Below are 13,914 nucleotides of genomic sequence, written 5' to 3'. Positions count from 1 at the left end.
CTCCAATCTCACAGCTTTCCAGTGCTCAGCCTCAGTGATTCCCACTACTCTAGTCATGGACATACAGGCAGAACTGGCAATCCCTGGCATCTGTGTTTAGAGGAATTGCATGTTCAAGTCTTAGCACCAAGTACACATGCTGCTGATAATTAGGCCATGCAGAAACATAAGGATCATCCCCTTACCAGAATTCACTGATGGAAAACCAGCAAGAACATACAGCTTAAAATTAACATAGTGTGAAATGAGAAGTACAAACCCTTAAGTGGAAAACTGCCAAATGTAATTTTCACAATTACCATTTAATTTAAGAAGCAGATCAAAAGAAGCACATAATTTACATTTTCAAACATTAAGTTTTAAAGATCAAAGACACTAGTTTCCAGACTGCATATATGTAACTTGGTTCGAGTAATGAATCTCTGCAGAGGGAGAACATGAGCTGCTCATTTGTTCTATGCAGCAGTTTCCCCATGATCTGTGACTGTAGCATCTGATATTTGCAACAAGCATCATCAGCGAGTTCCCACTGACACTAAATATGAATAGAAGCAAGGGGGTTTAAGGTCTAAAATAGCATTATACCAATTTTCTGACTGCTGGGGAACTCTCTCCCTGAAACTAGCCATTGCTTCAGATATTTTTTTTTCACAACTGCAGCCTGACAGCTATGACTTAACAGTACTTATGTAATGCTCCAGAGATCATTAAAGATTCCACATTACCAAAACTGTGTTTTTGTGACAGTGCTGTAGCCTAATTACGCTAAAAAGTTAAATACAGAGAAGTGTACTATATAAAAATTCCAGAACATGTCACTTAAATTCCATGTAGCAGCAAAATAATAACAGCAGAGACAATGTTTTAGTGACCACTGGGAGCTACTGCAACAGATCCTGGTCAAGTTTAGTGTAAAGTAGAAAGTGTCCTGGAACTTATAGCTAGGAAACAATTGAACTTTTAGTTCATACTGAAACCTCATGCCTACTTCTAAGCACCTCCCAAAAAAACCACAGCTCAGAATTCAATATTAAAACCAGATTTTTCTCAGCAGAAAACCAGCGTATCATTACCATAAACCTAAGCTAAAAAAAAGACATGATCATTTCAACTAAGCCAGTAAGCAGGAGCTGCCTGTGGAAGCTGAGCAGATGACCAAAACTTGTCTTACTAAGTTGAGGAATACCAACACCACCACAAGTGTAATGGGCAGCTCTGTTCAGTACTTGATTGTTGGTGTTACAATAACATTCAATCCCCAAAGTCTTCCTTACTGTACACAAAGATCCTCAATACACCACACTGTCTATCAGAGTGGTCCCAGGCACAGGATGGATTTTTAGCTGCATGTCCCTTATGTTTTCATTTCCCTTCCAAATCCCAGGATTCATATTACCTTAAAAGTAGACAAGAGGGGATATATAATACAAAGATTTACACAGGGACTTTTATTCTTAATATATGGCATTAACATCTAATAAAGGAAAGAAAAGGGCATATGAAATCCACAAATCTCTAAATATGAGGGGGTTTAAAGCAGCTTTCTCAAGAACAGCTTTTGCAACATACACTTCTCATGATAAGGATGATGCATTCTCTAAGACTGTAAAGCTCTTGAAAGGATGAACAGCCATTGTATTTTTGCAACAGTTGAGGCACCTATGTACTAGTACTTTGGTAAACAGGTCTTCCTGGCAGATAAAAGCAGTTACACTGAAGCAAGTTTCATCCTTCAAATCTTCTCTCACAAAACAAAAAAAAGTGAGCAAGATCCAGGCTCTTCAGATGAAGAGAACAATGAGCTATGTCTGGCTGCAATTAATGCATAGCAACCTAATCTCAAAGGATATTTATATTGCATAATGCTGTGGGTATTCTTGCCAGACCTATACTGGCTCACATAGACTTCTGTGTGACAGCAGCCATGCTGCTTCCAGTTCCCAGCCTACATCAAGTAGGCAGGCATGGTCAAAGCACTTAGAAGTCTTAATCTGCATCTCTGTCAAAAATTAAAACCACTTCATGCAACCTAAACAACATCATAAGCATTGATAGATTAAAAAATTGGTAAAATTGGTGCACTTCACATCTGCCTCCACTAGAAGTCTGCAGAAAAGTGCCCCTGCCCAAGTGGGAATACATATTTCCTGCCTCCAGGGGAAAAAAAAAAAAAAAAAAAAGACACATACAGTTTTTTATGTGAGTGCAGAAACACGAAGGTTGAGATGAGAGGAACCTGGAGATCCAGATTTCATCTCCACATCCTGCCCCCAGGAGCAGTGTGTGTTCAGCTGAGGGCACACAAGATTCACCTGTTCCCATACTCCAGAGCAGTGCAAAAACAAAGGGCAGACACGGCCAAGCTACAGTCACAGCACATCTGGGTTAGGGATAGCACTCTAAGGAAACAGCAAAAAATAAAAAGAGGCTGAGGAAAGCTGGCATACCTTTAAAAACAGCCGAGACACACCAATATCCTTTCCACATTTCATTCCCTCATATCAGAAATGTAGCATGACAGATGTCTTTTACTTCCAGAGAGACATCCTCCTCTATCCTACCTCCTCAGCTAATCACAGAGAGAAGAGAAAATAATCAGATGAGTCACTACTGGAAATCTGCACGGCTGGATCGCATCTAAGCCATCAATGCACCAGGCACAGGAAACCAAATGACTGCCAGTTTCCCAGACACATCTACCGAGATGCTGGGAGCCACTTCATCACCACAACCAGGCAGTTTGGGTCTTGCAAGAGACCTGCCTGCATGCACACACCAAATCCCATTGCCAAAATGTGCATGGTGGTAAATATTGTGTGTTCTGACAAAATTAACCATTACACTGAGAAGAACACAAGATTTGATAGCATCATCCTTCTTAACTGTGGTATATCCAAATATGTTTGGTGAAAGAACATTCACATTTTTACTGTCATTCCAAAGGAAGAGAGTTTTCACAAGGAAACATCAAAGATTCCCCTAGAAAATGGAATAACATGAGATTTTAGTTGCCACAGTAAAGAAAAAAAAATTTAGAAATTCTTAGCTGCAGAGGTAAGAAAGGGAAGAAAACAAAAAAGGAACCATAAGCATGAACACATAAGCATTTTTCAGTCAGGTATAACAATAGGCTTCCATGTTCCACGGTAAGTAAAGCAGATGAGATACTAATTTTAAAATATGTGAAAAATTAAATTAAGTGTAGTAACACATTCAGAAATTTAGAATAGTCTGAGACTGCATTCCCCCAATCTTTTAAATGGCTACATGCAAAACAAATGCAAAAACCCAGAAAACAACAGATTTAAAAAGCTGGCACATTCAATGAAATTTCACAATTTAAATACTTACAAGGTAAGAAATTCATGAAGGAAAAAGTAGTTATTTACAAATAACTTTAGGTGCACATTTCTCCTCGTCCCTTTCCAAGACTCTCTTCTCTGTCATTTCTTCAGAGTGCACAGTTCCCAGCCCTATCCACTGACACCTGACATGCAGACCTTCCTGGAGTCTGAGATCACTTTGCCAGACCTATCCCAAAGTCACAGAGGGCTTTGGGATTTTATCAGACACATGAAAGCTAGGTCATTAGTAATCAACCCAGTCTGTGCATTTTAATGGGGATTTGTCTTTGAAAACTTCATCCACACATAAGGCTTGTAGCTGTGAAGCAATACCCTCTTGAATACTCATCAGGTTGATGTTTATTATATCAGGGATTTTTTTTTTTTGCCTCCACAGCATCAGGCAAATGTCTGTGAAAGATATCCATCTGTACCTGGAGCTCATGCCTTCATCCTCACTCCATTTCCATCCAGTCTGAATAAGATCAACTACAAGCAGCCTTTTAATTGAATGTTTAGAACTCACAATGAAGATGCCCATCTGACATAAAAAAAAAAACAACAAAAAACCAAGACCACCCCCCATACATACATATACACAAAGGTGAGACCCTTGTAGTTAGTAAAGATAGTCAACGTCACTTTTTTTACAACCCCTTATATTTGCAAAAGGATCTACAACCAAATGTCTGGCTCTGTTTCATTTAGGATTACATTTTCAGGTGCAACAAGTGTCAATGGCACTGTTTAGGCAAACAGAGCATAGTGACAAGAAAGAAAAGGTTTTTCCTAGAGCAAAAATGCAGTAATGCCTTTGTCCCTTGCTTCACCTAATCTTAAATAGTTTCCAAAGAAGCATTTCAAGATAGTGCAATGTGTAATTCTACAAAATTCCTCCAATGCTGTACTGTCAAACCTGGATCTTTATCTTTTCCTCCTCTACAACCACTTTGACATCTGGCTTCACAGATTCATTAAGGTTGGAAAAGATTTTTAAAAGATCATCAAGTCTACATTCTGCTTCCTTCAATGTCAAACATATACTAACTAATAGAAATAGGATACTTATGTCATATTTTTGGAGGCATCAGCAAATGACAGTACTGCCATGACTGACACAGGCTATGTGGTTACCACTGGCAGAAAAAGCGTGACACTGTGCACCCATCCACCACTTCCAGCATTCCCAAATTCTGACACCAGCTACACAAAAGGCATGTTGGAGCCCCATGATGTACTGGCTGGTTTTTCATCCACTTCCTTAAAGTAAGCAGATAAAACACCCCACACTTGTTTCTGTTCTTTATCACATCTTGATATATTATCTGACATGGTCATTTGACCACACAGAAAATCTCAGATCAAACTCCAGAAGCTAGACTTCTCAATTCCTTCCTGAAGGAAAAAGTAAGAAATAACAAATAGTAGGGCCAATAAAGCAATCCCAGGAAAGAATTTACAAATAACACTGGAAATGGGTTTTGGGATTAGACTGCCCCTGTGAAGGGCAGGTGATGACAACTGCAGAACTGCTGGGTGAGATATCCCAGTACCTCTGAAGGACCATCTCCCAACCAGCACAACATCAGTGGGACACAAGGACTGCATCTTCCATAGTACAAGTCAGTGTATGAGCATATCAAATATGCTCAAACGCTTTGGCTCAATCTCCTGGCAGAGTTTCTCTTTAAAACAGCTCCAACTTATTTATTTATAAGTCTTATGAAATTCATCCTGAAGAAGTTATTTCTGGCTAGAAGCCAGACTCCCTAATCCAGGTGTCTAGCTTAAATCTCGACCCTGGGCACCTAGTGAACAGATCCTGAGTCATGTAAGGAAGAGAGCTAGGCAATGAGCAGAAGCAGGTGGCTTGAGAAACATCCAGGGAAAGAGATGACTTGTCTGAGTTCAGGTGACTGCCTCTCTTCATCCCACTCGTCAGCTGCAACCCAACAGCGAGCTGCTGCCAAAAGGCCACCTCCATCAACACTACCTCTTCCCTGGATGGAGTACTGGTGCCCTTCTTGCCTTTCAGGAGCCAAGCAAATACCAAATACCACAAAACACTGATTTTCCCCTGAGCCAACCCACCAGAGCATCAGGCAGACACCACTGCCACAGCAAAAGGAGGCAGGGGAAGCACAGGCCAAGCGCAGGAGTTTCAATGACACTTCACTGGGATAACATCTCAGCACTAACACAAAACCACATTGTCGTGGGATCTACTGCAGGAGGACAGCTTGACCCAAACAACAGATTTCACTGTTTGTGCTAGCTGAACTGATCTCAGCTATGCTTACTCCTTTAATGCTGTGATACATTTCAAGGATTTTGACTTTTTTGGCCAACACAGTATTTCCTAAAGTTAGTATGTTATGTTATTTTTTAATAGTAACAACTGAAAGCTAATCACATCCAGAAACAAAACTGAGAACTTTCACATGAGCTGGTACCAAAAAAATGTGCCAACATTTGCACAACATGTGCCAACATTGGCAAAAAAGTGTAAAGCAAGTCTTATAGTCGTCATGCCCTTCTAAGATAATCCCAGATGTTTTGTACCACGAATGGAAAACACTGTTGAAATTAGGTTTCTCTATTCAATATAACACAAATGAAAGTTTTACAGCTAAGTATCCAATTGGAAGCTAGCATGCTGTGATTCAGATCCATACATCTTTCTTTTCATTGGAAAAATAAAAAATTAGTCTAATAATAAACACTAAATTCACAACAGCTTGCAGAAGCTCACATCATGAAGAACAACAGAGCCTATTTTAAAATAACTTATTCATTAAATTTCTTTAAAGTTAGATTTTCATTTGGATTGACAGCATTCAGAAATGTGAAAAATAGTAAAACCAAAACACTCCTCCCAAGATAATTTTGATAAAAAGTGAAGTGTGTCGAGCACACCTTAGACCAGGAGAAGCATTTCTAGTACACTGGGTCTGAGAGCACATGCTGTTTTTCATTAAACTGCTGTAGCTGGAAACCCCGTTTAGAAAATGATAGTTTAAGAGTTATATTAGTCTTGTTAAGCAGAAAAGGTCAGGGTTTGTTTTGTTTTTAAAAAATGTCCTGCAGGAGCGGATAAAGGAACTTTAAAGTGGAGGAGTGGTAGGTACAAGAAACAGCTGGAATGTATCTGGTTCTTACAACACAGTAAAACCCAAGTGTTTTCCAAACCTCAGCAAGGTCACCGTCTAACATAATATGCACAAGTGCTCATTAAAAACTTAAAAATTTGGACCAAAAAAAGTGCCTGACAAAGAAAAGGTGCTAAGAGTGAGTCCATAGTGGGGGGGGATGGCGGGAAGGGGGAAAAGCATGCTAAACATGGAATAATGAAGCACCTCACCTTCTCCCTAAACTATGGGCAGAAAAAAAATGCCTGACTTTACAGAACTGCAGAAAGGATCAGGACAGAGTTAAAAAAACAAACAAACAAAAGGACAGGAGAAAAAACAACAAAAGTAATGCCACAACTAACTCTAGTTGCCACAAAATACAGACCAGAAGAAAACAAAAGCCTGGTGAGCATTGTCTGTAGTTCCCCTTAAGCTGCATTGCATTTCCCCAGTATAGAAGACATACCCACTTATATAGTCAACAAATTAATTCTTTCTGAAAGTGCCTGCAGATGCTGCTTTCATGCAAAGTTTTAAAACAATGCTCAAAAGCACAAAGAGAAACTTCATAAAGGAAACTACATTGTGAACTCAGCTCAAAGCTATGCATGCCCATCACACAGGACTACATGAAGACAGACTTTTGATTATCCCTGAGAATTTCCGAATATAGACTTGAAAATGTATAAACCCACCTTGCAGAAACCAGGAAATAGATTTTACTCTCAAGAAAAACTTAGCCCCATTTTTCTCTCAAACATATTACAGACACATTTCCTGAGATCTGGAAGCAAGGGGACAAAGAAACAGAGAAAAATGCTCAGCCAGATCAAAGGGTATTACTGTCACCCTCTCCTCCCTCTAACACATTGTTGCTAGTCCTATTATATGGCATTTTACCACAGCACTTTCATAGTCTGCAGGCAATGGAGAGAACATTATTTCCAGGATTAAAATTCCCACAGTATTTACTTCCCAACATGTACATTTATACATCAATTAATATTTATACATCAAGTGGATACACTTAGATTTATTCCATGAAATACTCATTGCCAAGAATATACACACAGTAATAAAATATTGATGCATCCACCTAAAGCAGGGCTAAATACACCCCTTATGTAAACGTGAGCCAGGACTTTGGCAGCTGTGCTGTAAGAAGTTCTCCAGAAACCAGCCCACCCAGGTTTTATGACTTGACAGAATTACCCGGTATTAAACATGGTTTAGGGAACAGAATATATAGATTTTGCCTTTTCATTCACACAACTTTCATTCTAGCACTATTCAGGATATTGACTGGCTTTCTACAGGCTATCTAAGATTACATTACCCAAAACTAAGAAAAAAAAAATTCACAATGATTAGTTCAACTTAAATAAAGGCACCTACAAGAAGAGGATTTGAACAGTGAAATTAGCCTTCTATCTCTGCAGTTATTCTTCCCATACTGGACTGCATGCATTAGATTAATGTTTGGGGGAGAAACAAAACAAAATAATCACCGAGGTAAGATCTCTATGCAAATACAGGGAAAACATTACTGCTAGACCTCTAGCTGCATTTGCAGAAGCCATAAAAATATACAGTAGAAATGCAAACTTCGAACAGCTTCAAAAAAAGACATTTGGTGACCACATGTCAGAGACCATTCCCTGAATTTGATTGCTGTACTGTTGGTCCTGGTTTCAATAGCTGATTCTCAAGTTTTATGCTCAGACAGACTCTTTCTACCAAGTTACTTCACAAACTGCTTTTTCAATCTTCTGAGCAGGTTTGAGAGGGTGAGGACAGGGAGTGCACACCTATATACACAAATTTGTCTTGTCCTACAAAAAGAAATAAAAGGCTCCAAATAATTTTCCAACATCTACTGTAATGCAATAATGCATGAAACTGTCAATACACAACAGCATTAAAAATAAATAATTAGGCAATTTCACTACCTATGTAATGGTCATGACAGACAGGAGCAGCAGAGCTATCTTTAGTTGCCGTCCAGATAAGCTGGGTTTTCTTCTGCTAACAGTGTCTATTAAAATTTATAAAAACCTTATCTTGCTATAGAAATCCTCATGGTGAAACAGCTCTCTCCATCATCATTGGGTAGTGTTAGCACCGGGAAGGACTTATGCTGCAGTGTCCCTGCTTGAGGAACAATTCCAGGATCTGGATTCTGACACTCTCAACACACTGATGAAATTAGTAGCTCTCAGAACATCTGACTTACAACTCTACAGGAGTTCTTAGAGAAAGAAATTCAGCTCACAAGAAGAGCTGTACTAATTTGCAATATTAATAGTTAGTTGGCTGAACACCCATTTTTCACTTCAGTGGATCTGTTGAAGTTACTCCACATGCTTTCCTACAGCTTTGCTCCAACAATTCATTCAGGCACACGCTTGCTGGCCACCCTCCCACAGACTGGATCTGTACATTTGACTACTTCAGGGGGAAAAAAAATTCAAGCGTTATTTGCCTCAAGGCACTTTAACTAAAGATTTACAGACTTTGTGGTTCAGGTTTCAAGTTGCTTTAGCAAACAATTTCAAACCATAGACATTTACCAGAAGATTAGAATTTGTTTAAAACACAGAAGTAGAATCAAAAGCTGAGACATTTTGCAAGAAAACAGCACACACTTCTTTCCTCTCAAACTCTTCATGGGGCATCACTCCTGAAACAGTGAAGCATGTGTTAGGGGAGAGGGACTGTGTCTTGCCCTTCAGTCACAAGGGTGAACTTGGTGCTGGACTGCAGAAAGGAGAGGCAGACTGCCCTCCCACATCTTGAGGCAGGAAAACAGACTCGGCAGTCTGGGATATTTAATAGCTGGGGGAAGAATGCTTTGGTTTGGAGGAACAGCTTTTGGCTTGCTTAAGTTATAATATGGAACAGAACACAGTAAAACAATTTTAACCCAGCTATTTCTAGCTTTGGCAAACAAGCTCTACCTTTCATAGAATGAGAGAAAATCCTGAGCTGGAAAGGACCACAAGGATTGAGTCCAATTCCTGACCCTGGACAGGACAGCCTCAAGAGTCACACCATGTACCTGAGAGTATTATCCCAAAGTTCCTTAAACTCTGCCAAGCTTGGTGCTGTGACTACTTCCCTGGGGATCCTGCTCCGGTGTCCAACCACCTTTGGGTGAAAAACCTCTTCCTGCTATCCAGACTAAAACTTCCTGACAACTTCATGCTATTCTCTGGGATCCCATCACAGGTCACTCAGTGCCTACCCTCTCTTTCCCCTCATGAGGAAGTTGTAGACTGTGATGAGGTTTCTCCTTGGTCTTTTCTTCTTTGAGAAATTATTTCCAAGTTGTAGTATTCCAATGTTTTATTCTCAGCGTGCACCATCTGCCCAGCTGAGGTGCCAGGTGAAGGCTGGGTGAGTTTGATCAGCACCACCTGCTCTAGGCAGAGCTCAGAAAGTGCCAAAAGTCTCAGATGCAAGAAGCCAACACCACTAACCAGTGCTGGCTTCTGTAGAAAGGACACCTGAGAAGAGTTTTGCACAGAAAATGACCATTCTTTCTCCCAAACAAGTAGACATCCTCAACAGGCAGCTCCCCCAGTGACTCCAACTCGTGTAACTGAGACAAGCAACATCCTCTCCCAATTCCCAACACATGAAACAAGAGATTGGGGACCACACTTTAAGAGGTTTTTGCACTGTGAAGAATACAGACCTTCCTTGTCTGCATTATCATAAAATATGCCTCAACATGATCCTGAATTAAAGAACAAAGACTTTCTTTAAGTAACACCAGATATCAGATGCAATTTTTTGTTGTTATTATTCTTAATCAAGTTCTTGTGCTTTTTGTATTTGGGTTGTTTGGAGGTTTGGGTTGTGGGGGGGGGGGCTGGGATTTATTTGGTTTGGGGTGGGGTTTTTTCGTTGGTTGGTGTTTTTGGTTTTTTGTAGCATAAGAACTAGGAACAAATATTTGAGCTCCCATGAGCCAGTGGCTGCCCTACAGCATGGAGAATTCAGCTGGGAACAGGCAGAAAAGGAACCTAACCAGGACACAGTTTTCTCTCACCAAAAACTTCAAAAACATACAGGCTAACATTTTTTTATGGTTTTGGGGTATTTTTTACTGCTCTTGGGATTTGACAAATACAGCTGCTCATTCCTGTTACTAAAAAGCCCTCAGCTTCAAGGTTTTTAAGTCTCAAAGTCCAAAGAGTTCTCCATTGAAATACAGAAATATGTTAACAAAGCATTCATTAGCAAAGGGGAAGAGTAACAGTTTACAAAGATATTTTGGCTTGTTCCATTAAATGCATAGTAGCTAGTGATTGTATGCTTTCATCTCCTCTAATGTTAGGGGAGAAGCTGGTACACAAAACCTTACCAAAACATCAGAAGTTCAAGTTTGTAAATATTTGAAAATCTGCCTCATCTTCAAAACTAATTGTTTAATCATCAGGACTCACCAAGTTTCATTCTCAATCATGTATACATCACTTTGTTTCACCAAGACTCACAAAACCTTGGGACATGCCTCATTATCCTAAAAATATCATTACTCTTCCATACAACAACGGAAATGGTTAGTCTTGGCTTTTGAATCCATCTGGATGTAAAGAGCAGAGGAACACAACGGTTCTTGTGAAACACAAACCTCATTTCATAGGGAAATAAATATTTACATTTTCCTTTAACATTATGGAATTCCTAGCATCCTGTTTATCAATACCTTAAGGTTTGTGAGTTACTTGCTTTAAAATATAATGTTTCTCCAAGGGGGAAGTTTAAAAGTTACTTTAAAACGAGTACAGCTTTCACATATCAAAGGATAGCCACACAAATTAAATTGGGTGGGGGGAAGCTGAGCATGTTTTTTCCGCCTATGCAAACAGTGCATGCTTCACACTCAGATCATTTTGCTATAGCTCCCACATGCTACTGGCAGGCAAAGACAAAACTTTTTGTAGGAATGGTACAACCAGCCAGTATCATATGAAATCTAATAATAATTAAAACAAATCCTCGAATCCTTAAAATAGGATTTTCAAAAGCAACATTATGTCATCTTAATGAAACGTTTTAAAGTAAGCTTTGCCAATTTAAAGAAAGCAATGCAAGAAAGGTATACATGAGAGAGGAATGCTTTAATTACTTAAACTCACAGCTAGCTCTTACAAAATTGACACGTGGGGAAGCCAGGACTGCTATAATTACCTACATTCACAGAGGACACAAAACTGACACTTGTGGAGGTCATTTACAACACCCTTGCTTTTGGTGCTCCCAGTTCAACATTCTCAATAGACTTTAAGCACTAGATGTCATTGTTTTACAGAGGAAACAAAGAAACCTGAACTCAGGTCTTGACAAGCTTATGAAGATGAGGGGTAAAAAGTAACAAACATCCTTTTTTGGATATTTCCTCTTTCCGAAGTTACTGTGATAGTGGTTCTGACAACATGAAGTTTCATCTTAAGTGACTAAGGACAAAGAAATAAGTTTAATATGTTAAAATACATCTAAACCAGCACTCTAAAGCTCCTCTTTAAAAACACACCACGACTCTAAGGGCGGTTGTTCGGTATTCCTAATATTTCTCAGCTTCCACGCCATCAGCCTGGCTCTCTCAGCCGATGCTGCCCTGGTCATACTCGGGGACACCCAGGAGCAACCTCCCTCCCCACGCTTTAGCACGTACCGCACCGCTGTGACTCGGGGTAACGATACAGAAACACGGATATTTACGTCAAGCGCTATGTGAAGTCAGACAATCATGTTTAAAAATAGGAGAGAAGAAAATGAGTGTTAATTTCAGGTTGCTCTCTGTCCTGAACTCTTTCGAGACAGGAAGGAGTGTCTTTAATTCAGAGTGTCTCGGAGCAAGCGCTACAGAAGTAATTTACAAGATGGCAAGAAATTATAAGCCTTAATGACAGGAGGGCAACCAAGCCAGCCTTTAATTTGGATTGCGAGGAGGGGGCGGTGGCGATACTGCACAGACAGATTTCTGCAAGTTACCACGATACTTTCTAAAAATAGCAGTCGGCAGCTGCCGACAAAGAATTAAGGTTTGGGGCCGCGTCCCCGGAGCTGCTGCGGGACGGCGGGGCAGCCCCGCGGGAGCGCGCTGCGCGCTCCGCCGAGCGGGGCTGCGGCGGGACCCCGGCCTCGGGCAGGCACTGGGGGTGACGAGGGGCTGGCACCCAGCAGGACCGAGAGACGCCTCACCTCCAGCCATCGCCGGGCTTCGGCGAACGCCGCCTGGAAGTCGCACTCCGCGTCCTCTCTCCCGTCCATGGCCAGCAGCGAGCGAGCGGGGGGCGGCCGGCGCTCGGCGGGGCGGGGGCGCGGGAGCGGCCGCTGTCATTCAGCTGCCTCCTTTTAACGCTGCCCGCGCCGTCTCCACCCCCTCCGCCTCCTCCCCGCGGAACTCCCCCTCCCGGGAGCTCGCTGGCGCTCCGCGGCCGCAGGAATCCGGAGAGCCGCGGGCCGTGCGGCAGCGCCGGGACCCCCGGGGCGGCCGGACGCCCGGGAGGGGCCGCACCCCCGCGGCGCTGGCGGCTCCCTCCCGCCGGGACGCGGCGCCCCTCGCGCTCCCGGCCGGTGGAGGCCGCCCCCGGCGACTCCCGCCCCGGCGCATACCAGGAATAGCTGGGGACAATCGCACCTTTCAGGGCCGGCCCCGCCGCCCCGGCCTCCGCCACCTGCTGCCCCGCCCGGCCGGGACTGCCCAGCGCGCCGCCGCCTCCCTCCCTCCCTCCGGCGGGGCCGCGGGAGCCGGGTCGCCTCCCTCTGCTCCGCACCGGTGGGGCTTCCCCGGCCAGCCACGGGCAGCGCCGCGATCCCGGGGAAGAGGCTCCGCACTCTGCAGCGTTGTCCCGTTTGTGGACGAAGTTAGGAGCCTTTTCCACAGCTACGGGAGACCCACACGTTGTTTTGGGCGCTTTTCGTACAAAGTGACCGAGCCGGAGGTGCCCTGGCTGAGCTGGAGCCACACGGCCCCGTTGGCTTCGACTCTGGTTTAGCTCTCGCCACCCGACTAGTGCCCATTGCTTTGGCTCATTCGTGTCCCTGTCGCCGGCTCACTGCAATAGATTTTTTTGCGATTCCTCCACTTCACACGCTATTCCAGGCTCAGAGCTAAAGCCCAGCCTCAGTTAGGCTCGACCGTGGACCTGAGTGGGAGCTGCGCTGAGCTCTGCCCCCTGCGGTGACCACAAACCAGGATCACGCCTGGATCAATGTGAGGCAGGTTGGGATCACGCTGTGCTGCAGCAAAGGGTCATTCACCCTGACCGAAGCACGGGAGCCAGGAAGGAGATGGACTGCTGGCTGATCACAGTGAAATCCTTTCTTCCAATACAGGGATGGAAAAGTGAAGTACCAGGGAAAAGAGCCATTTTCTGCAGTACTAATCCACAACATTAGGTTGTTGTGTTTTGGCTTTGGTTTGT

At 42.7% G+C, this 13,914-nt stretch overlaps 1 protein-coding gene across 10 annotated transcripts in view; it reads right to left on the bottom strand.

Moving 5' to 3' along the window:
• Positions 1-12,773, bottom strand: part of LMO7 (LIM domain 7) — a 130,256-nt gene extending 117,483 nt beyond the window's left edge. For all 10 annotated transcript variants that reach the window (XM_088159772.1, XM_088159755.1, XM_088159757.1 and 7 more), the window contains exon 1: positions 12,689-12,773. In XM_088159772.1, coding sequence (XP_088015898.1) covers positions 12,689-12,757 — 69 coding nt within the window. In that variant the 5' untranslated portion in view covers positions 12,758-12,773. The remainder of the gene's footprint in view (positions 1-12,688) is intronic.
• Between the last annotated feature and the right edge of the window lie 1,141 nt (positions 12,774-13,914).

This window comes from Sturnus vulgaris, chromosome 2 (genome assembly GCF_052056855.1).
Source record: "Sturnus vulgaris isolate bStuVul1 chromosome 2, bStuVul1.hap1, whole genome shotgun sequence".
Taxonomy (NCBI): Eukaryota; Metazoa; Chordata; class Aves; order Passeriformes; family Sturnidae; genus Sturnus; species Sturnus vulgaris.
The sequence above is the reverse complement of the archived record's forward strand: the minus strand, read 5'-3'. Positions and strand labels throughout refer to the sequence as shown.